We start from the raw sequence: 21,858 nt of genomic DNA on the forward strand, positions 1-21,858 counted from the left end.
TGAGCAAAGCCTAAATAATGACACCTAATGCTCTTCAACAGATAAGAACATGGGAATCTGTTCACATAGTCCAGCAGACAGCTGCCACGGTCTCTCTCTCTAAACAAATGAACCCTAGCCTATACATCAGTATAAATAATAATGCTGAACCATTGTTCTTTAGAACAGCGTCTAGTGTGACACTGGATGGTGAACGTCACCTGTGAAGTGCTCCAGGTAATATCGATAGAGTTTGCACTGAATGGGCGTCATCCGCACTGCCAGCACATACTCGTGTTTGGGTGGCAGGAACTTTGTGAGCGCAGTGTAGTCCCTCCTCTGCAAAAGAACAAACATATACAGTAGTCACCTCAGTTGTGTGTGATGTATTATAAGGACCAGTACGCCAGTGTCATGACGGCCGGGGTTACCTGTACACATCCTGCCAACATCTCATAGAGAATATGAGCACGCTTCTTCATGACGCGGACATCAGTGAAGGTGGAGTCAGCACACTGGCCGTTCTGAATGGGGTTTATGAAGCGGTTTCTGAACTCTTTCACTGAACCCAGCAGATTCTCTTTGATGAAGGTCACCATACAGTGATCTAGAGAGAGATACACACCAACATCTATTCTGTCAAACATCACGTGTGCTAATAAGTACACACAAAACATTACACATGAGCGTTAACAATCTTTACATCAAAAACCACACACACACACACACAAGTGAGAAGCCAGACTTACACTCGATGAGATTATTCTGCAGCGGGGTTCCTGTCAGCACCACCCGTCGTCGAGTCCTGATGGAGTTCATGGCTTTAGAAACCGCAGACGCTTCGTTCTTCAACACGTGACCCTCATCACAGATCACAAAATCTGGACCTGTCAATCATAATATCGCCATCAGCTCAACTTCTACAACAACAACGCAACCACAGGCTTCTTCCAGGGCTTTTGCTAGAGAGGTTTCAAGTTTTATAACACAAGTATACATCTGATAGCAGGTCATCGCATAAACAGACAGGTAACTGAAAAAAAAGGACATTCACGTTATACAAATGGAGAAATTACGGCCAAATTCGTTTTTTCATTTTTAATTATTCTGAGTTGCCAGGTAATTACAATTGTCCATAAAAATACTGTAATATACTGTAATAAATATAGCATTTACTACATTAAACTGCAGTAAATTCTTGTTTACATGATATATTTGAACCGTATTAGAATATACTTTAGTGTTTAATACTTTATGAAAGTTCATTATTGAATCCCCTGGTTCAAACTAAGCAGACGGGTGGACGGGCAGACGCTTGAGTGTGTTTGAGGCAGTTTCACTCAAACAGTGAAACGTTGGTAAAATAAACTCCGAAACAGCTCCGTGGATGAAGTTCATGTGTTCATGTCCGTATAGTGAGCGTGTCACGCTTGTAAAATGTTAAAGTGAGCAGCTCATTCACTCATAGACATGCAGAACAACAGATTGAAATAGACAGTAGAATTCTGCTTTAGATCAATGGACTTAATGCACCTGGGAAAATAAGTTTTAATCGCAAAAACTAAACACCATTATTTTTTCAAATTTCATTTTGCGCTTGTAATCTTTAATCAAAAACATGAAGCTCCTGCCGTGTCCTCTGAACGTGTTGTGTGTGACGTGCACCTGGATCCACAAGAGTTTTCTGGAAGATTTCCTTCAGTTTCTTGCTCTTGATGTTCCGACCCTGCGTCAGGTTCCTGTACATCTCATAACCAATAATGATGACGCCGCCGTCCTCCTGCCAGCGCTGTAGAGCGTACGCTCTCTCCTGAGGTCTCTTCACCGTGGCCAGCTCTGACACCTGAAACATGACGCTCACTCTTTAGATCTGCTTTTGCTTCAGGACAATGCACATCAGACAACATTCTTCTGAAAAACGGCCATTATCATCAGAGCAACAAATCATTCACTGCACTAAACCACATCTGTATTTATGGTAAGTGAAGCAGTGAGATATCATTTATGTGCGACTGCAAAGATTGGAAACGAAAGAAAGCATCTCCTCATTCCTGATATAAAGCATCACCATCTGAAGTGACCGGAGAGACATTATTGGTTGAGAAGCATGGCTTTTACATACGTGTTTTCATCATGCATAACAAGACTAACACTGGGTTCACACCAAACGCCAATTAAGCTATTTAAAATAAACACAAAGTCAATGCAAAAATGTCTACTTTGAGCGAGAAATTCACGTAAAGAGCTCATTGACACCTACTGTGTGACTGGTCTGGACGGTTGAAGACACTCCCCGTCATGTGATGTTTTTTTGCTTCACTCCCGCAAAAATACAGAACTTTTGCAGAGAGTAAAAAAAAAGAGCGTGGAGCACGATTGTTTGCGTTTGGTGTGAACACAGCATTACACACACCAGAGGACCTCAATAAACCTCCCAATATATGAATATGAAAATACTGAGTGATCTTTCCGGCTATGCCAAGCTCCAGAATGTTTTAGAAATTGTGAGTGAATGAGCAGCAATACTCTTACTGTAAAAACACTATACAGGGTCTGAAGTGATTTTACACGACAGGAACACCACTGAAATGAGGAAAGAAGAGGAATGGGAAGATGACACAATAGCAAATCTCTACCTCTAAACTCTCTTCGTCCTTCAGGCCCTCCTGCCACTTGGAGAACTCATTCAGCCAGTTGAGCACGGTGTTGAGAGGACAAACCACCAGAGCCGTGGAGAAGTTCAACTTCTCACACAACAGAACAGTGTGAAGAAACGTCACCACCTGCAGGACACACACAGAACAACACCAGTGAAAGAACCCGCCGGCATTCATCAGATTTATGAGTGAGGCGTGTAGTCACCTGCAGGGTTTTACCCAGACCCATACAATGAGCCAGAATACAGCCAGAGCCGCCAGACTTCTCCACCTTCCTCACCGACTCGCAACAGCAGTCCCACATGAACTGAACACCTGTACACGACATCATCAAAACCACACCACAGTGAGTTTATTCATCATCTGATCAACACGTCATGATGTCAAATGAGCTGAAAGCAATGATCATTGATTGAAACATGACATCAGAATCATGACACATTACTGGGCCGTGTTTGTGCTGCTGAGATTGTCAATTCCACCAACGTGGCTTTATTAGAAGGGTCTTCCTCTTTCTAAACCGTGTACAGTACTGTCTTTTTAAAGAAACAATGCAACATAAGCGCTATAGAAATCAAACCAAACCGAGTTGTGTAAAGAAAATTCTGTGAAAATATATCCTTGTTATTGTGAATACTGACTGAAATTAATGTTATGCCCATTATGTAATGATTAGATGATGAGATTTTAGTCTGCACTTTACAGACTGCTTCATGTATATCATCGCTGTCCTTCCGAAACCATGGATGTCCAAATTCACTGTCTTTCAGGAAATAAGAGAATGACTTAAAAAATAGGTTTCAGAAGACAAGCAGTGATATCCATTACACATCATCAGATAATTGTGCTAATGACATTCAATCGTTTATGGCCAACAGAGTTAGTGTTTTTTCATCATTATTGATACTTCACATAAAAACTATTGCAAGTAAAAGATCCTCAGAAGTCATCAGCACATTAAGAACACAGAAGTGATGGAAAGACGTTGTAAAGATTGATATATTGTCAGCTGTGCGTTTGAGGCTGCGGTCACTTTAAGAGCCGTACAACCTTACACACCTCTTATCTTTCTCAACACAAAACACAGTCTGTTTGCCTCATTATTTGGAAATCCCACATTTTGTTATGTTTGTGTGTATGCGGCCCTGCTGTTTAGGTGTGTATCTCAACTCAACGTTTATTTATGTAGCGCTTTTAAAATGTTCATTTTAAAAAGCAGCTGTACATGAAAACATGTTGTTTACTATAAGCAGTTTATAAACTAGAAAAGGTATGAAGAGTAAAGTGAATAGAAACACTCTCATTCACACAAGACACGCAAAATATACAGCGATCACACACACACACACACATATTCCCTGAATAAAAGTGCACGGCTTCAACATGTGTTTGCTCTACACATTTAAAATGTTTTATCCAAACCAGTGTTCATTCAACCAGAGTCAAAGCACCGATGATGATGAGCTATCATAAATGCTCACCGTCCACTTGATGTGGTTTGAGTTTGGTCACCAGATTCCTGTGAACCTGCAATAGCGGCTCTTTGGTCTCCTCATCTTCATCCAGCACCAGTTTAGTGGTGATGGGACATGTGACCTGTGACGACTCCTCCACTACAATCGTCTGAAAACAAGCGTCTGTGAGTTTACACTGAACAACATCGCTCTGAACAAACCTGTCATGAGTTTGTCTACCTCTCTGAGCTTCTCTCTCAATCTCTCTCTCTCAGCGATGCGTTTCCTCCTCTCCTCTTCTTCTTTCAGTGCGTCTCTGGTCTCGGTCCGCAGGTTGTCGTCTTTGAGGATCTTGCGGATCTTCTTGCGGCCTTTTGGCGTTCCTTTCTCATCATCATCATCATCATCGTCCCCCTCTTCATCTTCCTCCCCGTCTCCGCTCTGTGCATCAGCAAATCAGAAGAATCATCCACACGCTCTCTTCTTTACTGAAATGAAACCTTGAAGAGGTCAGCCTTAAGCAAGTTAGCTTTTAGCAAATGATCGGCCCGATTGCCATACATAGAAGACATTTACATATTTATATATATTGACCACCTACCAATAATGAATCCTTCATACTGTGTTTCTCTGTTTTTAACTAATGAATCACAGTGAAGACAGAGCGAGTTAAAAAAGTGAAATGTGTGTAAAAGCATCTGCTATTGTGTTAACCAGATACAGACACTATGTGTGACATCTATGTGTTGATATATCTCCATCAATACTGTTAGACTGTGACATCCTAAAGGGTGGATCAGACAGAACAGGGTTCTTTCATGTTGCTAGGTAACCACCCACCGAAACATCTTTCCTGTCAGTCAAGGAATATAGCGCGAGCGCCCCATTGCTGAAAACAGTCATATTATCAGAAACTTTAAATAGGAACAAGCAGAGGACGCTTGCTCTGACATTGCTCAGTTAACCCACGTCAGTTTCTCCTTCATCACTGCAGTCTACGGACGTTTCAAGAAAAGGTTATTGCACAAGCGGACGCTTGCTTATTACACGGCTACAGGCCACATGAGAATAAAACTGGACATAATATGTGTATTCAAAATATTTGATTAGCTAATTTTTACCGAATGCTGACCTTCAGCGAGAAAAAGCTGGTTTTAAGGTCAGAAACGACATTCAGATGTCACGAAAAGGCTGTTTGCTTTAATCGTTTGTAAATATAATGTCATATATGTTATTAAGAGATATATTTATATTTAATTAGTCAAAAACTTTTAAACTGTCAAAATTATTTTTTGCATCTGGGTTTCCGTGTGTTTTGAGAGGTTGTTGTTATCTGGGAAAAATCAACCTGCAAATGTCAAGACTGGCCAATCAGAATCAAGCATTCCAACGAGCTGTGTAATAAGCAACTATAAAGTTCTGTCACCACATCGGAAGGCCCGCCTCTCCTTTCATTCGATTGGACGGTGGGAAAAAAGGAGCATGACATCAAACGCTTATCTTCTCAGAGTTGAGTGTTTTTCAAATTGAGGTGCTCAGATCGCTCCGCACAAAACGCTCCCTGCCAACTATTCAAAAGAGGCGTGTCTAACAGCTAAATATGTGTTCTGTCTGATCGGGCCCTAAGGCCGTACCTTTTCATCTGATGAGGAGTCTTGAACTTTAATACGCCGTCGTTTCTTCTTCTCTTTCTTGTAGCTTCTCTCTTTGTCCTTACTGGATTTTTTCGATGATCTACAAGCATAATTTGACATATCTTGAAATATTTATGTTTCACACTTAAACATGACAGCATGAATGATGTATTATGATGAATGGCCACAGCGTTTCATGAGCACACACACACACACACACACATCATGACATGATAAACCTGATGGTGACTGGAGTCTTACCGTGTTTTGCGTTTGTTACTCGCCTCGCTGTCCTCGTCCAGACTGACAGCTTCACTGAGGGCCGAGGCGTCACTGGAGGCTGAACCCGACTGCTCAAAGTCAGAATCTGCAGAGTCGTCACTGCCCACTACACAAAACCATTAAAAACCCCATCAGACCAGCCCGTGGAGTCACATGACATGAGCTTCCTTCAGACAGACACTGACCTTTCCTTTGGCTTTTTTTTTTGCTCTCCTTCTTGCTTTTGGCTGTCGTCTCATCATCAGAGTCGCCTTCGCTTACCGTCAGCTTCTTCCGCAGCAAATGATGGCGGCGTCCACGCTTCTTTACATCAACATCTGAGCCGGAGTCTGACGTCTCGTCCTCTTCTTCTGAGGGGGAACATCACGTACACCTCATGAACACACACATCATCCACACGGCATGTATTACTGAAAGACTCTAGTGTTAGATTACCATTTGCTTTGCTAGTGTCCTCTTCATCATCTTTGTCTTTCTTTGCAGTCTCTTGGTCCGGGTCGTCTTCTGATGATGATGACTCCGCTCCAGATGAGTAGTTGGCTTTGATCTGAGCCAGAAGCATTCTCTTGGCAATCCTTATAAATGAGACATTAAAAGTACAAACATTATGATTTACAATCCTTACAATGTTCGTGTTACCTTTCGCTGTGCTTTTCTACATAGTTGAGTTGCTTTTCAGTTAACGCGACCTCCCCTCTCTGTCATTGACAGATTATTTTACCAGTGACGGAAAAATCTGAAAGCTGCCGTCATTTTGGACGAAAAGGGATAAGGACCTGAACTGAATGGCAACACATCATATTTGACCTCATAATTCAAACATATATATATATATATTCAGTAGCTATTGGCAGCACTACTTGCAGAAAATCATTTGCATACACAAGCTGGTTCATTAGCTTCAAACAGGATATTCATGTCCACATTCATCACTCAAGTAAGCCTTCTCCCCACTGTCCTCCATGACACAGCCCTACACATTGATTAGGCCGACAAGTCACTAATTAGATTATATAATTAACAAAATATGTTGTCAAAAGTCAAACAATATGAAGCCTATACTTTAGAAATAAGTGGTTAGTTAATATGAAGATCAGCTGTATTATAACTCATCAGCTCTCGAGTGACTGACGTTTGTTGAAACAGTGACACCTGCTGGTCACATCAGCTAATGTTACGGTTGAAATATTACGGTAGAATACAGTATTTTCTACAGTCTATCAGTTCACTATTGTAGAGAAGGGAGTGCTCAGGAAACTCTGGAATTGTTAATAATGACCATAGAGAGAGTCACTACACAAGGGCTCTTCTATAACAAAATACTTTTCAACTTTAGTTCAGTAAAGAATAACAACAGTCATTTATTTGTGTTAAGCTTTATAAGCACAGCAACTATAGTTAATACTACTGAAAGTCTTTATATAGTTATCAAGTATAACAGCACCACAGAAAATACAATAACAGGGATTACCAGTGCAAAAGCATCAGTGATTATAGTGGGTTCTCACGTGTAGTGTAGACTAAGGGCGAGAAGTATATACAGTGCATCCGGAAAGCAGCGCATGTTACAGCCTTATTCCAACATGGATTAAATTCTACAAACAATACCCCATAATGACAACATGAAAGAAGATTGTTTGAAATCTTTGCAGATTTATTAGAAATTAAAAAGCACATGTACATAAGTATTCACAGCCTTTGCTATGACACTCAAAATTGAGCTCAGGTGCCTCCTGTTTCCACTGATCTTCCTTGAGATGTCCACCTGTGGTTAATTCAGTTGATTGGACATGATTTGGAAAGGCACACACCTGTCCCACAGTTAACAGTGCAGGTCAGAGCACAAACCAAGCCATGACGTCCAAGGAATTGTCTGTAGGCCGCCGGGACATCAAAGCACAGATCTGGGGAAGGGTACAGAAACATTTCTGCAGTATTGAAGGTCCCACTGAGCACAGTGGCCTCCATCATCAGTTTGGAACCGTCAGGACTCTTCCTAGAGCTGAGCGATCGGGGAGAAGGGCCTTAGACACGGAGGTGACCAAGAAGCCGATGGTCAATCTGACAGAGCTTCAGCATGTCTCTGTGGAGAGAGGAGAACCTTCCAGAAGAACAACCATCTCTGCAGCACTCCACCAATCAGGCCTGTATGGCAGAGTGGCCAGACGGAAGCCACTCCTCAGTAAAAGGCACATGAAGGACTCTCAGACCATGAGTAAAAAAAATTCTCTGGTCCGATGAAACAAAGATCGAACTCTTTGGCCTGAATGGCAAGCGTCATGTATGGAGGAAACCAGACAACGCTTATCACCTGGCCAATATCATCCCTACAGTGAAGCATGGTGGTGGCAGCATTATGCTGTGGGGATATTTTTCAGCGGCAGGAACTGGGAGACTAGTCAGGATCAAGGGAAAGATGAATGCAGCAATGTACAGAGACATCCTCGATGAAAACCTGCTCCAGAGCGCTCTGGACAACAGGACAATGACCCTAAGTGTAGCCGGTCCCACTCGCCCCGCTCTCCCTGCGGGCTTCGAACCGACGTCGGTCCGAATGGGAGACGGACGCTCTAACGAGGAGCCTAAAGACCGCAGTCTCTTGCGTCTGTCGCTAGAGCGTCTCTGTTGGTCGGGGAGTGAGACTTACACACTGCACAGCTCTTCACTAGCTTGCACCCGTTACATAAGCACACAGACAAGATCACAATGAGTGGCTACAGGACAACTCTGTGAATGTTCTTGAGTGGCCCAGACCTGAACCCGATTGACATCTCTGGAAAGATCTGAAAATGGCTGTGCACCGACGCTCCCCATCCAACCTGATGGAGCTTGAGAGATCCTGCAAAGACGAATGAGAGAAACTGCACAAAAATAGCTGTGACAAGCTTGTAGCAAACGCAACAAGACTTGAGGCTGTTATTGGTGTCAAAGGAGCTTCAACAAAGTATTGAGCAAAGGCTGTGAATACTGATGTACATGTGCTTTATTCCTTTTGAAGATTTCAAACAAACTTCTTTCACATTGTCATTATGGGGTATTGTAACATAAGGCAACATCTTGTTGTGCCAGGGGATCCTAAAGGCAAAGTCGTAAATTGGTGATTTAAAGATAATGAAATTAGGTGCCCGGGACGTGAAAACTACGTTGTCAGGTGGTAAATCGTGAACTTTTCAAGAAGCTACCAATACATACCGTAATTAATACACCGCGTGTTAGCTGGGTACTTAAACATCTTGTCCATTTAGAAGAACGCACACGGGTGTATAGACTATGACGGTCCTCCACTGTCTCATTTCTTTTGCACCATAGTTTCAAAATGAACTGAACTTTTTTTACACTTTTCATAATAACCCAACAACCTCTAACATTGTTTCTGGCGTTGTTTCTAGATCTGATTCTGCAAAGCATGCATCTGTCACTCACTCAGTCCCCTGCGTTGTGTGCATCGTACACATACACATAAAAGTGACATTTACAAACACATCCATCTCTCAGTGTGATAAAACACATAACTTCAATCATTAGCAGAGAGACACAAGCTTGCTTGAGTGCAAGTTCATGTAAAGTGCTGTCAATCCCCGTCGGACAATAAAGTCACAGTGACCTGTGTCCATGATGAAACAAACACTTTCAATAAAAAGCCTTTTCTGAGATGACACAAACCAACATAAATATATGCATTGAACACACACACGACATGTGCAGAGGGTGATGTGTGTGTGTGTGTGTCTGTACCTGTTCTCTGGGTCATCATCATCATCCAGCGCCTGTGAGGATTCAGCCTTTAAATCCATCTCATCACCTTAATAAACACAAACAGAGCCTTATGAAAACTTTGAAACTCAATAAACACCACAGCGGCTGAACCCATCTAAACACAACGAACACACCACTTTCCTACACGTGTCACTTTCTCAGGTGAGACTGAACTAATATGTAGATTCCCATCAATGACAGCTTTCATGCCATTAACCGCCATCTCTATAATGTGTGTGCACTGTTCTTTTGCTAGAGATGAAGTGTGGACGGTGGTACTGACAATTGTGTTTCACATTTATATAATTGTATTCATACATGATTTACAGCCTGTCACGTCTGTCAAATGTTTTGTGGACTGACCTGATGACTGGTGGAACCCATCAATGTTTGCCATCACAGATTCAATTATTGGTTTGATCTTCTGTTGATCACTGTCTTCTCCTGAGTTGGCAGCCTGTTCATCCTCATCATCATCATCACTGGAGGATGAATCGTTTTTGGTATCCGTCTTTTCTTTCTGTGACCTGCGCAGTAGCTTGAACGATCGTTTAGGACCCTTCTTGCCCTCCTTACCGCATTCACTCTTTTCTTTCTTCACAGCCTTGGATGTTTTCTTCCCGCTGCCGAGCTTGCTCAGACTCTTCATCTGTTTCTCCAGATCAGAGTTGTAGTTGGAGGAGTCCGACTCATTGGCCTTCTTTTTTTTGCCGTTTCGTTTCTTAGTCTTTGAAGTCTTGTCACTGGTCTCAGAGTCGGAGGAGCCGCGGAGGAGTTTGCGTTTTACGGTCTTGTCAGCTGAGCGACTGGATGACCTCTTCTTCCTGCCAGCAGCAGCGTCATCATCGGCATCTCCAGCATCACTCTCATTCGAGCTGGCCTTCATAGCAGCCGTCTGCAGGATCTCAGGAACTTCATCAGAGTCTGAATCACATTCCCTCTTGACTTCAACACCACGTTCATCTTCTTTTGACTTTGATCTGGCGTTACGTTTGCTCTTGGCCTCTGGAGACTTGCGTAAGGGAGTGGTCTTTATTCTGGGCGAGCGTCTGTTGTTTAGCTTCTCCTGTGGAGGTGCGTCCTCTGACGGTTCTTTGCTTTTGTCTCGCTGTATGGTGATTTTAAGAGGAACGGGCGTCAGCTTGACTACCAGCTGTTTACTCATTTTGGCATGACCCTTGACCTCAGTGTTGGACGTTGACTTGGCGTCGCTAGATTCAGCAGAGTTGTTTTCGTCATGTTTCTTTACAGCGAGACTCTCAACCATCTCAAAGAGTTCCTCTGGAACAGAAGGCGGTACAGACACGATATCTTTATCCAGAGCGGTTTCGTCAGCTGGCACAGATCTGTTCTCGCCGTCAGGACTTTCGGTCACACTCTGCACTTTGGTTTGATCTTCTCCGGACTGCTCCTGAGCTTCTCCCGTCTCCATTTCAACATCAGCCGAATGACTCTCCTCAAGGTTCTCCTCGGCTATCCGAACAGTCTCGTGTGTAGCGGTGGAATCCAAGTCATCTTCCCCTTCGCTGTGATGGTTTTCCACCGCTTTACCTGCACTCTGACTGTCAGCTGCTCTTTCCTGCTCTTCTCCGTTCTGAAACTTCAGACCTTTGGATTCAAACTCTTTCTCCAGCGACTCCTCTAAAGCCACATGGGCCTTTCTCAGATCGGCCAGAACAGATCCAAAAGCTCTCAAGTGTCTATAACTTAAGGCGTTAGCTTCGTGGCCCGTCGACGTGCTTTGGAGAAACTGTACGAAAGTGCGATTCAAACCGTTGGTGGTCTCAACGAGTTTCTTGGTCTTTTTCACCAGTTCCTTAGGAACGGTCAGCATTTTGTATGAAAATGCTAGCGTGCCGGCTCCGTCGGACTGATGATCCTGTCCGTTAACGGCTGCTTTCTCCCGTTTGCCACGCTTGAGTTTGCGCTCTTCACGTTTGGTCTTGTCACCGTCGCATCGGTTTCTCTTTTGATAAGACTCCAGATTGAGCAGAACTTTCTCACAGGTTTTGGTCAAGTCCTGCAGAGGTTCAGGCTTGCACACGTAGCAGTGCCATTTGCTTTCTTCGCTCATGTTTTCAGACAGTGCTTTCCGCCCAAGGTTGCGTAAAATGCATGTTTTACAGAAGGCGTTGCTACAGTAGTCACAGCAAATCAGGTTTCCTCCCTCCGCACACCACCTGCACAACAACAAACACCGGTACATGACATCTGCCAAACTGTCAGACTAAGTGTGATGAATAACCATGCAAAATATAATAAACACACACACACAAGTGAATCCTGAAAAGTATGAACTTTTTCTGGTATGGATTTGTGTTGAGAAATATCAGCCCTGAACTTCTTTCTTCTGCGCTTTCAGAGGAGTGTTCAATACGACTGTAAGTGCCCTGCCAAGGTGCCCTGTACTTGTGTTCTTCTGAAACGTCATCAATAGCAGCCCAAGTACTGATCCAATTCAAAGTTCCCATGACGTGTGCTCGCTCGGCCCCCTTTACCGAGGAGTCATTGAGAGGTGACTTGTGTGGACTTATGACACTATATTTCCCGACATGCAGTGCGCAGCAACGGAAGTGGAGCAGTAAAACAGCTAAATGCTTATATTACGGTTATTTTGTTACAAAATGTAGTTTAAGAGTTATAAGAGTTGCAGTTGCTTAATAAAGATCGTGTCTATTTTCAAATTTGTTGTGAGGATTTGGGAGATGTGAGGTGATCACCGTGCACTCAGCGCTCATGTAACCGCCTCACCTCACCAAGTGTTTCTGAATCTCACGGCCGGCTCTGATGTATTTGTAGCGGTTAAACATGGGTATAAATAATTTTGGGTCTATCTTATAAATCTATTTATAAAGTTAAGATTCACTTTTCTATTTTTGATTTAATGTTGTACCGGAGCGCTTCCTACTGGAGTAAGGTTACTTTTGACTAAATTATTTGCTTGTTATATTCCCTGTTGTACAAACTTCTTACACTTTATAATAAAGCAATAAAAATGACAGGAAGAGCTGTTGTGTTTTGTCATATTATTTTATTTCATTTAACTTTGTTTAAACATAAAGCTACATTAAATAGGTTATTAATTGAAACAGGATTGCATGTATTTGAAAGAGACGCATCAGGTCCTCTACTGTTCCATTTCTAATATAATATATCTCACAAGTCTGAACTTGCCAAGTCCGATCTAGCAAGGACACAAGTCCGCTCTCTGCGTTCCTGGAATTGAGAAACCGGCCAACCGCTGGTCTACATTATCTTTTCATATTGAATACACGACTCTCTTTCAGGTATCAGCAGTAGATCTTTTGTTTGAGAGTAAGAAAAAACAACCTGAAACAATCTCAACAGCTTTCTGTGATCTAAATTACAACAGAACTTTATTACTGTCTTTACACCAGCATTACATGACAGCAATCCTCTCGGTTTTCACACGATTTCTGAACATTTCAACCGATATGACAAGGTTCTATTGGCATTCTGAGCAGTTTTGAGTCCCAAAATCTACACGACATTGTAAAGAAATTCACTAACCTGCATTGTTCATCCATCCCTTCGTCATCTTTGCTGATATCATCACTCATATAATACTTGAAACAAGACTGTAAACAACAGACACACACGTTAATGACACAAATACAGACACGCACGTGGCCAACCGTAACAAGTCAATCTGATTTCTACCTTGCAGATTAGAACGTGAAGAGCCGGATGCTGAAAGACCGAGTCCCTCTGAAAATGATTCACTTGCTGTCCACATGCTGTACAATTACAAATCTCCTGGAGTTTATCCTCTGTGAGAGATCACACAAGATATTAATCTTTAACACATCAATCGCATACAGAACACAACATCACGAATGAGGATGTCAATAAACATGGACCAAATTGTGATTTCACGCCACGCCACGCGGTATTTATTTCATTTCAAGACATTACAAAGTCACAATAATATGATATTCATTCTGCTGAATCAGTGGTGTACAGTGTACATGAGACCGCTCACCAGTACGTTTCCGTGACACTTCATCTTTAACGTGACTTGTTCCTCTGTTACGAAACTCTGGACCTTTGAATTCATCTTTAGTTTCATTAGCCACTGGTTCAGGCTTCACCACCACCGTACCTGTGAACATTGAAGTCAGGAGGAGCATAAGAACCACTGTAAAACTCTAAACTTGAGAAGATTTGACAGGATTTACCCTGTGGCAGTTTAGTGATGTCCATACTGTTGTGTATGTTGTCAGCTTCTGCCGGACGTTCACTCTCACAGTCCTCCACCGCTGTGTGCTTCGTCACATATGAAGGTTTTCTTCCGTTCAGAAAAGAGCAAAGATTCATTACATCACAAACATTCTCTTCAACGCTCACACACACAATAATAATAAATCATCATCATCGTTTCCACATTCCTGCTGAAACGACTTCAAGAGTACCAGCTACATCAATCACAGAGTTCTTTAACCTTTTCATTGTGAGGCCTCCTTTGTGTGGAGTGCATTGCTTTGCGGCCCCCCAATAAAGACTTATCATCTTAAACTTAGAATTTGAATTAGACCAACATCATATTCACTCACACAGCATAAAATCTATGACACATTTCTAGATTTCTTAAAATGCCACAAAGACGGTGGCCCCAGTTTCAGAACCACTGTACTATATACACATGTAAAACATTACATTACATATTTGTCATACATGTCTTTAATTATGATGACACACAACATTTACAAAAATATACTGTAATGTATTTAGACTGAAACTCAACTCACCTTTTTGAGCGTGAAGATGAGGGCTTTGTCAAATCTGTGGAACAGCCAGGCTGGAAAAAGGGAAAAATAACCGTGTAATGGTGCAGTGTTAACATATCACATATGTTTTTCAAAACAAAGGCTTGACCCTAACATTCCCTTTAATGAACTCTCTAAATGTGTTTCTATTTGGTTAAGAATCAAATCGCATGATGACATGTGGTCCCTTCAATGCTCACATCACTGACATGCAGTAACTCAACAACGGCATAGCAATGCATGAGAATACTGTAACTACATCAACTGACAAATACTGCCTCAAAGTCAAGAGGTCAAAGAGAATTTTCCTTTAATGGAAATAAGTGTCTAATGAAAATCAATGGAGAATGGCAGTATACACATAGAACTTCTTCATTACGTCATGCATGCAGCAACAGCTCACGTGAAGCATCACGTATGACATTCACTCAACTATAACACAGAAGTGAGAAAATCTGTTAAATCAACTAAATCACTGCCATTCTTACAAAAACATCACTAAAATACACTCCCAGATTAACCATTTTGGACACTGACTCACTTGTGTTCATATTTTAGAATAATAAACATCAAAATAATGAATTAAAACAAAGGGAACTACAGGAATTATGTTGTAACAAATATAATTTAAACCTTTTGATTATAATTTGCAGGAATGCTTTCTTCTCAAGTTCTTGAGGTCTGTGTCCCTCAGATGCTTTTAAACAATATTAAAGCAGTTCTCATCAATTCTTTGCTCTTTTTGACTGCTCCTTCTTCAATATTTAGTCAAAGAGAGTTTATTAAATAAATAAAAAAAGCATGTTTGTTTGCATAATTATATATTCGTCTACTAAATTCATTTCAGACAGTTAAGCACACTCTCAGATCAAAAGGCTTTTTTTAAATAACAGGAAACATTTCACTCAAGTGTCCCAAAACGTTTGACTGATAGTGTGTGTGTGTGTGATTTACCACTATTATGATCAATGCTTGTGTTTATGTTAAAGGAAACTCAAGGTATAGAGAGATGTATGGCTTGATACGTTGTAATAGCTGTGGCCTGGTGGTTAGAGCGTTGGGCTTGTGATCAGAAGGTTGCTGGTTCTAATCTCAGGGCCAGCAGGTCATGACTGAAGTGTCCTTGAGAAAGACACCTCACCCCTGATTGCTCTGCAGTAATGTGTCACTGTAAAAAACTACTTGTAAGTCGCTTTGGATAAAAGCGTCTGCCAAATGAATAAATGTAAATGTAATAGCCTCACTGTGTGTTCACACCAAGCGTGACTTGCGCAAATAAAACGCGCTATTCGCGAGTAGTTGGGACGCTTGAACATTTGGATTGTACTCGCTTCATTTGCGAGTGAAATTCACGTCATGGGAGGGGCTTCTGCCAGGCGGCTCCCGTCTAATTGCGAAATGGCGGACATGGATTTAGTTGAGAGGGAAGCTGTGCATTATGTGCTATGGAAGGCTGAAGATAGACGTAGACTCGTTCGGCGCCGTGTCTGGGTCCATCAGATCCTTCAGAGGCGCAGTCCTTTATTGTTGTTTCAGATTTCTGCCTCCGCTCGATATGTCATAATCACATCACTACTACAGCAGGCTCCTGATTGGTTAATAAAGTTCTGATTTTCAACTCGCACGAATAACGCGAATGCTCATAACGCCTCATTCGCGTGAATCGCACCGCAAATAGGTCTATCACGTCTTTGCATTGACTTAACACGTAAATCACTTGCTCTTAACGCTTCATTCGCGCTTGGTGTGAACACACAGTCACACTACTAGCATTTGTTATTAGAACCACATCAAATATTTTCATTTCTTTAAAAAACCCTAAATGTAATACTCATTTTAACCTGAGGAGGCCGCCATGTTCTTTTTCAATGATGAAAACTGGTTTCATGCACAGGCAGCCAAACTGAACAAAGACACACTAATCAATTCTTCAGTAAATAGAAGGTGCTGTAGGATAATATATACATACTGTATATACATATTTATTTATATATATATATTTTGATAAAATAATAAAGAAAAATAATAAAATGGCCTATTTGGTGTATTTTCATACATTTTAATATTGTTAGTCAGAAACAACACAAACATGCATATTAATAACCAAAATAATTTCAAACGATTATATACACAATGTTTTTAGCCATTATACGATGCATTCTATCCAGATTTTTGATTCGCCACCTACTGTCCCTATGTGTTAATGTATCTGATCTCATGTTTTACGTCTCAAATTTTAAATTGTGCAAACGTTTGTGTGCTTCAGTGTTGCGTTAAGAGAACGGCCTTAGGTTGCAACCATTTGATGTTACGGATTTTGACAAAACTAATGGCGGCCTCAGAGTAAAAATCTTTATTCTAAGTTAATGAATAGTGTGACAGTTACACTGTCTTTTTATTCCACATTAATAAAGTCAATGGCATTGTTAATATATTAAGCCATACATGTCTCTATACCCAAGGATCCTTCTAACAGGTAATGCTGATGTGTGTTGTGTAGTACCTCATTCATTCTTTCATCAGACGTGTTTAAGTCATTGGAAGCCATTTTAACTGCAAAAAGAGAAAGACGTTAACAACAGGAACTTTAACATGGAAATCTTGTTTTAGGGGTGTTACACACAAAACACTTTGGGCCGTAACAGGGGCTATAAACAGATTCTTTGAGATTTACACTGCAGAAGTTCCTGAACACCACCACCGGGTCTTCTGACATCATAGCTATCGTGTATCATTATTAATTGCAATGCTTAGCTAGTTTTTGTCATTATCTTATATTCTAGCAAATATTGATGTTAGGCTGCACATTAGCCCGAAACACTTTGACTGTGTTTTAAAGCGGTGGAGGAAAAAACGGATTCAGTCTTCAAGTGATTCAAATCTTTTTGAACGTTAGTTAATATAATAATAATAATGTGATGTTAATGAGAGCGGTTTAGAGAGTGCACACCTCACATGCGGACACAAAGGAGCAATGGAGACGTTCTCAGTGAGTGTCAGGCACATGAATCAAATTTTATTCACTAATTTCTAAGGTCTTACAACAGAAACAAAAAGTAGGTCAATGAGAAGAGTTTTATTGGGCCCTTAACTGTATTAAAATACTGTATGTGACCGTTCAGAGAGGAGAAGCAAAAGTGCCAACACAAGTGTGAATCAAATCATGACCTTAAGAACCACTTTGAATCCATTAGTGAGGTACCAGACGACGGTCTCTATAGAGCTTGTCACACTTGAAATGGTTCACCCCGGGTTAAAATTAAACCACAGGTAAACAGAATCCTGGGTTATCTGTGTCACGTTTCACACTGCGAATGTTGACCAGGGGTTAAGAGAAAACCCTGAGTATTCATAACCTGATGTTTCACACTGTACATGACTTAACCCTGGGTTAACATTCTTATTTGCATATTTGTGGTATCAACGGTCATGAATGGATAAATACTGCAGCGTCAAACTACTAAAATAGTGCGTGGTCCCTTTAAATAACCCAATATCTTTTTTTGGTGGCGCGCTCTGAGCGCCTGAAGACGAAAGAACTGTATTTGTTGAAGCGCTTGACGTCATGCTCCTTTTCCCCATTGTTTCCATCGAATGAAAGGAGAGGTGGGCCTTCCGGTGTGGTGACGGAACTGTTGTACAGTGTCTTGAAACGTCCGTAGACTGCAGTGATGAAGGAGAAACTGACGTGGGTTAACTGAGCAATGTCAGAGCAAGCGTCCTCTGCTTGTTCCTATTTAAAGTTTCTGATAATATGACTGTTTTCAGCAATGGGGCGCTCGCGCTATATTCCTTGACTGACAGGAAAGATGTTTCGGTGGGTGGTTACCTAGCAACATGAAAAAATGGTTTTCCAACCAAAAGAGCAGCGCGGCGCACCTCACATTATCGAACATAAAAAGCACATTCTATATGATCGCCCGCCAAGACGTTACTTACTCAAATTTAAACTCAAATGACTGTTTTCACAGCCCACAGACTTTCTGTGACAGCTTGTGATAAGAGGTTAGCACTGTTCAGTTTTTGATTGGGTGTCTGTTGCTAAGTGTCTGGTCGTATCATTCGTTTGGCACCGCTATTCAACGTTAATCAAAATTACAAGTGTGAAACGTTCGTTTACCCGGGGTTAAAAGTGGGGTTTACAATGAAGATAACCTGATGTTAAGCGCAGTGTGAAAAGCCCTTTCGTGTTATAACAGAATGTCATTATTGTCTCTCGGTCACAGAAGCTAGAGATAGTGTAGTATGAGTGTCATGATATGAACGTGTAATTCTCACCGTTAGAAATGTCATTTACGTGAGATTGAACGTTGTCCTCGTCTGGAGAATGACCTAAGAACTCATGAAGTATAGAAACCAGTGTGTTCAGCTTACTGGATCTGAAAAACACACAACAAATAAAGACATGACTACAGGACCATTTCTAAAGTGCTTTTAAAGATGTCGGCCACAACAACATTCTCACACTTTTTGACCAATGACCTTTCCACTCATTGATGATCAAATAAAACTATTTATAGTGACACCAAGGTACTGTATGCCTTGAAAACAGCCCCATATACAGAGCACTATTTGAGGGGACCTCTATTTTAAGTGGTGCACGAGAATTCATAGTGAAAATTATCGAGTTCACTCATTCAATCCCATGATGCCTCACAATAACAAGCCTTTGAACAGACAATTAAATCGCTGTAATCGCAATTAATCGCCACCCACAAGCAAGTGCAATAAGACACCCGACATCATTTTGGTTGGAGTCACAGGTGGCACAAAAGTTGACAGACAGCTGCCTCCAATTTCTCACAAATTTTAAGACGAGTTAAGATTGTTCATGAAAAGACCGAAGCATGTATGTAAAATACTTGCATTGCTGAAGAGATGATTATGTATAGATCTGGATAGATTTATTGGGGATCACTGAATGCATTGAATCTCACGACTCGAGCAAGACATTCCCTCAAAACCAAAGAGGAATGAGCCAATAGCGTTCAAGTATCAGCAGCGATGGAGCGTTTTTATTGGTTGGATGTACTGAATGAATACGCCCACTGAACGAGTCAATGGAGTCAAAATGAGATAAAATGAGATGAACTGAACTGGTACACGTGGTTCATGGTCTTGGTCTATTATCCTCTGTGTAGCACTAGTGCATGTCTAATAAGGTCATATTAATGATGAAAATAACCATGTTTTTCTTAATACATTCATTGTATTGTAAAATGTGGCTCCAGTCATTTTCGGGATAACATTTACATCATTTGTTATTACAATTTTGAATTCTGTGTCATTACTGTATCACAATACATATATATTCAACCCGGTAGTAAAGTGAAGAGAAAGAACGTTTAATAATAAGGTTCCACATAAAAACATCATCAAATTGACTAATGCTGAAAGATAATTTCCTCAGACATGTGTTTTTCTGATTTTCTCCTGTAAAGCTGCTTTGGAACAATGCACATTATATAAATCAAACTGAATAACAGACAGACTTCCGGTGTCGAGTGTGTTAGTAAAGATGCTTTATAAACAAACAATCACTTGATGTCTGCACTGAAGTAACACGCTGAAAACGACACAGACGCGCGCGCATCAACAGACATACAGATGCGTGTTATTGACTGTCAGCTGATTTCCATGCACGTGTTAATATAATAACAAAGCACCACAGAGACTCTTAAAGCGCTCACACTTGACTGAAGTGACGGAGAAAGGCCCAAGACAACGGCACTGATATCTGCACGACATCAATCATTCACGCGTTTATCAGACGAAGAAAAAACACAAACGCATCACACTCGATCATCACAAAACGCGCTACACGTTGACATCTGACTCGTTGCTACGCAGACATGTATGTAAAGCGCACAGGCGCATGTATGTGTATGACCGGCTTCATCCCTTCACCCACCTCACGATCTAGATGCTCGTGTCACGCGCGGATCTCTCAGACGCTGTCAACGTGTCCGCACGAGCAACCGCGATCTCTCCGTTCGACCCGCCGACTGTGCGCGTGCATTATGGACGTAAATACTGTTTTTATGAAGAACGGAGCAGACAAAGCGAGGGCGCCATCTTGCCGGATGGCTCGAGACGCACTAAAATGGCGCACGCGAAACTCGACTCTGCGCGCGCGCGCACTCTGAACGTACTGCACGGGAGGGAGACGCGCTTTCTGTTTGCGTTCAGTATTGTGTTTTGACAGACACGCGGAAGTGCTGCATGATCCCTGAGAGTGAGTGAATGCATGCATGCATTTATTGCAGAGAAATACATCTGCGCGACAGGAAATTAGGGCATATGAGTGCAATGACACATGCGCGCTCGGTGTACCGGCGTTTTTATAATACATCACGTGACCACAACATGCCATTGCGTTTGCATGTTTCATATCACTGCAGACGTCGCAATCAGCGCGTTCGCAGTTTATTCGTGAATCTGTGCATGCAGTCGCATCATCACGAGTGCACATACCTGCAGATGTCGGTGGTCATTTCTTATATGTTATACAGCTGCAAACTCTTCTGCGATGTAAATCTTAGTCATGTTGATGAATGTTTTCCCTCAGCGCTTTGAAATGAAACAATGACGGGCTCCATGCTGCTGATTGGCTCATTCTGTTCATAGGCGTGAACCAGGCCGAAGTAACGCTGCCTTGCGCAGACAGATCGCCGTGTGATATCACGATACCGCGAGAGCGATGCGTTTCTGAGCGCAGAGCTCTGTTCTCGCGATACGTCCCTCGCAGTTTAGCGGACCTCGGTGTGGTGCGATTGGCCAATCACAATCAACTACTACAGATATCGCATCCTTGTTACTTTATTCAACTGTGTCCAAGTTTTTCTATTACTCATGACTTCAAACATAGGCCTATTTCTACTGTATCCGTGAACGTGATTGTTATGTGGTTGGTTTTTGAACACGTGGCATTTAATTCACATCAACTGAACAATGAGGAGCAGAAAGACAAATGAGTTTCATCAGCACCAGCTGGCAGTGTGACGTCAAACACGAAGGAGCAAAACTTTCATGACATCATCCGGCAGATGAGACCACAGCGGATGTTAAAATATGTTCATTATGTCCTCAGTTGTATATTTAAGTAATGCTGTACTGTGTGTATGCCACAAGGGGGCACTAAAGTTTAAGCCACAGAAGACGCGTTTGAGTTATTATGTTTGTTTAAGTTGTTTTACGGTATTCTTCTTACTGATGGCTGTCTGACCGTGAGACTGATGTGCCAAGAGCGGCTAAAGAGGATCCATCTCTCGTTTATTGTTCCCCGAACACAACGCTAACTGCAACAACA

The 21,858-nt window shown here is 41.7% G+C and overlaps 1 protein-coding gene across 1 annotated transcript in view; it reads right to left on the bottom strand.

Moving 5' to 3' along the window:
* Nucleotides 1-20,779, bottom strand: part of atrx (ATRX chromatin remodeler) — a 32,053-nt gene extending 11,274 nt beyond the window's left edge. Inside the window, 22 exon segments of the mRNA XM_079479866.1 lie at nucleotides 201-318; nucleotides 411-586; nucleotides 729-866; nucleotides 1,645-1,822; nucleotides 2,616-2,762; nucleotides 2,842-2,951; nucleotides 4,118-4,259; nucleotides 4,331-4,531; nucleotides 5,725-5,824; nucleotides 5,986-6,112; nucleotides 6,192-6,356; nucleotides 6,442-6,581; nucleotides 9,742-9,808; nucleotides 10,126-11,942; nucleotides 13,294-13,361; nucleotides 13,444-13,553; nucleotides 13,766-13,885; nucleotides 13,962-14,071; nucleotides 14,532-14,581; nucleotides 17,053-17,102; nucleotides 18,828-18,928; nucleotides 20,461-20,779. Coding sequence (XP_079335992.1) covers nucleotides 201-318; nucleotides 411-586; nucleotides 729-866; nucleotides 1,645-1,822; nucleotides 2,616-2,762; nucleotides 2,842-2,951; nucleotides 4,118-4,259; nucleotides 4,331-4,531; nucleotides 5,725-5,824; nucleotides 5,986-6,112; nucleotides 6,192-6,356; nucleotides 6,442-6,581; nucleotides 9,742-9,808; nucleotides 10,126-11,942; nucleotides 13,294-13,361; nucleotides 13,444-13,553; nucleotides 13,766-13,885; nucleotides 13,962-14,071; nucleotides 14,532-14,581; nucleotides 17,053-17,097 — 4,129 coding nt within the window. The 5' untranslated portion in view covers nucleotides 17,098-17,102; nucleotides 18,828-18,928; nucleotides 20,461-20,779.
* Between the last annotated feature and the right edge of the window lie 1,079 nt (nucleotides 20,780-21,858).

The sequence above is a fragment of the Barbatula barbatula genome, assembly GCF_947034865.1.
Source record: "Barbatula barbatula genome assembly, chromosome: 18".
Classification (NCBI taxonomy): Eukaryota; Metazoa; Chordata; class Actinopteri; order Cypriniformes; family Nemacheilidae; genus Barbatula; species Barbatula barbatula.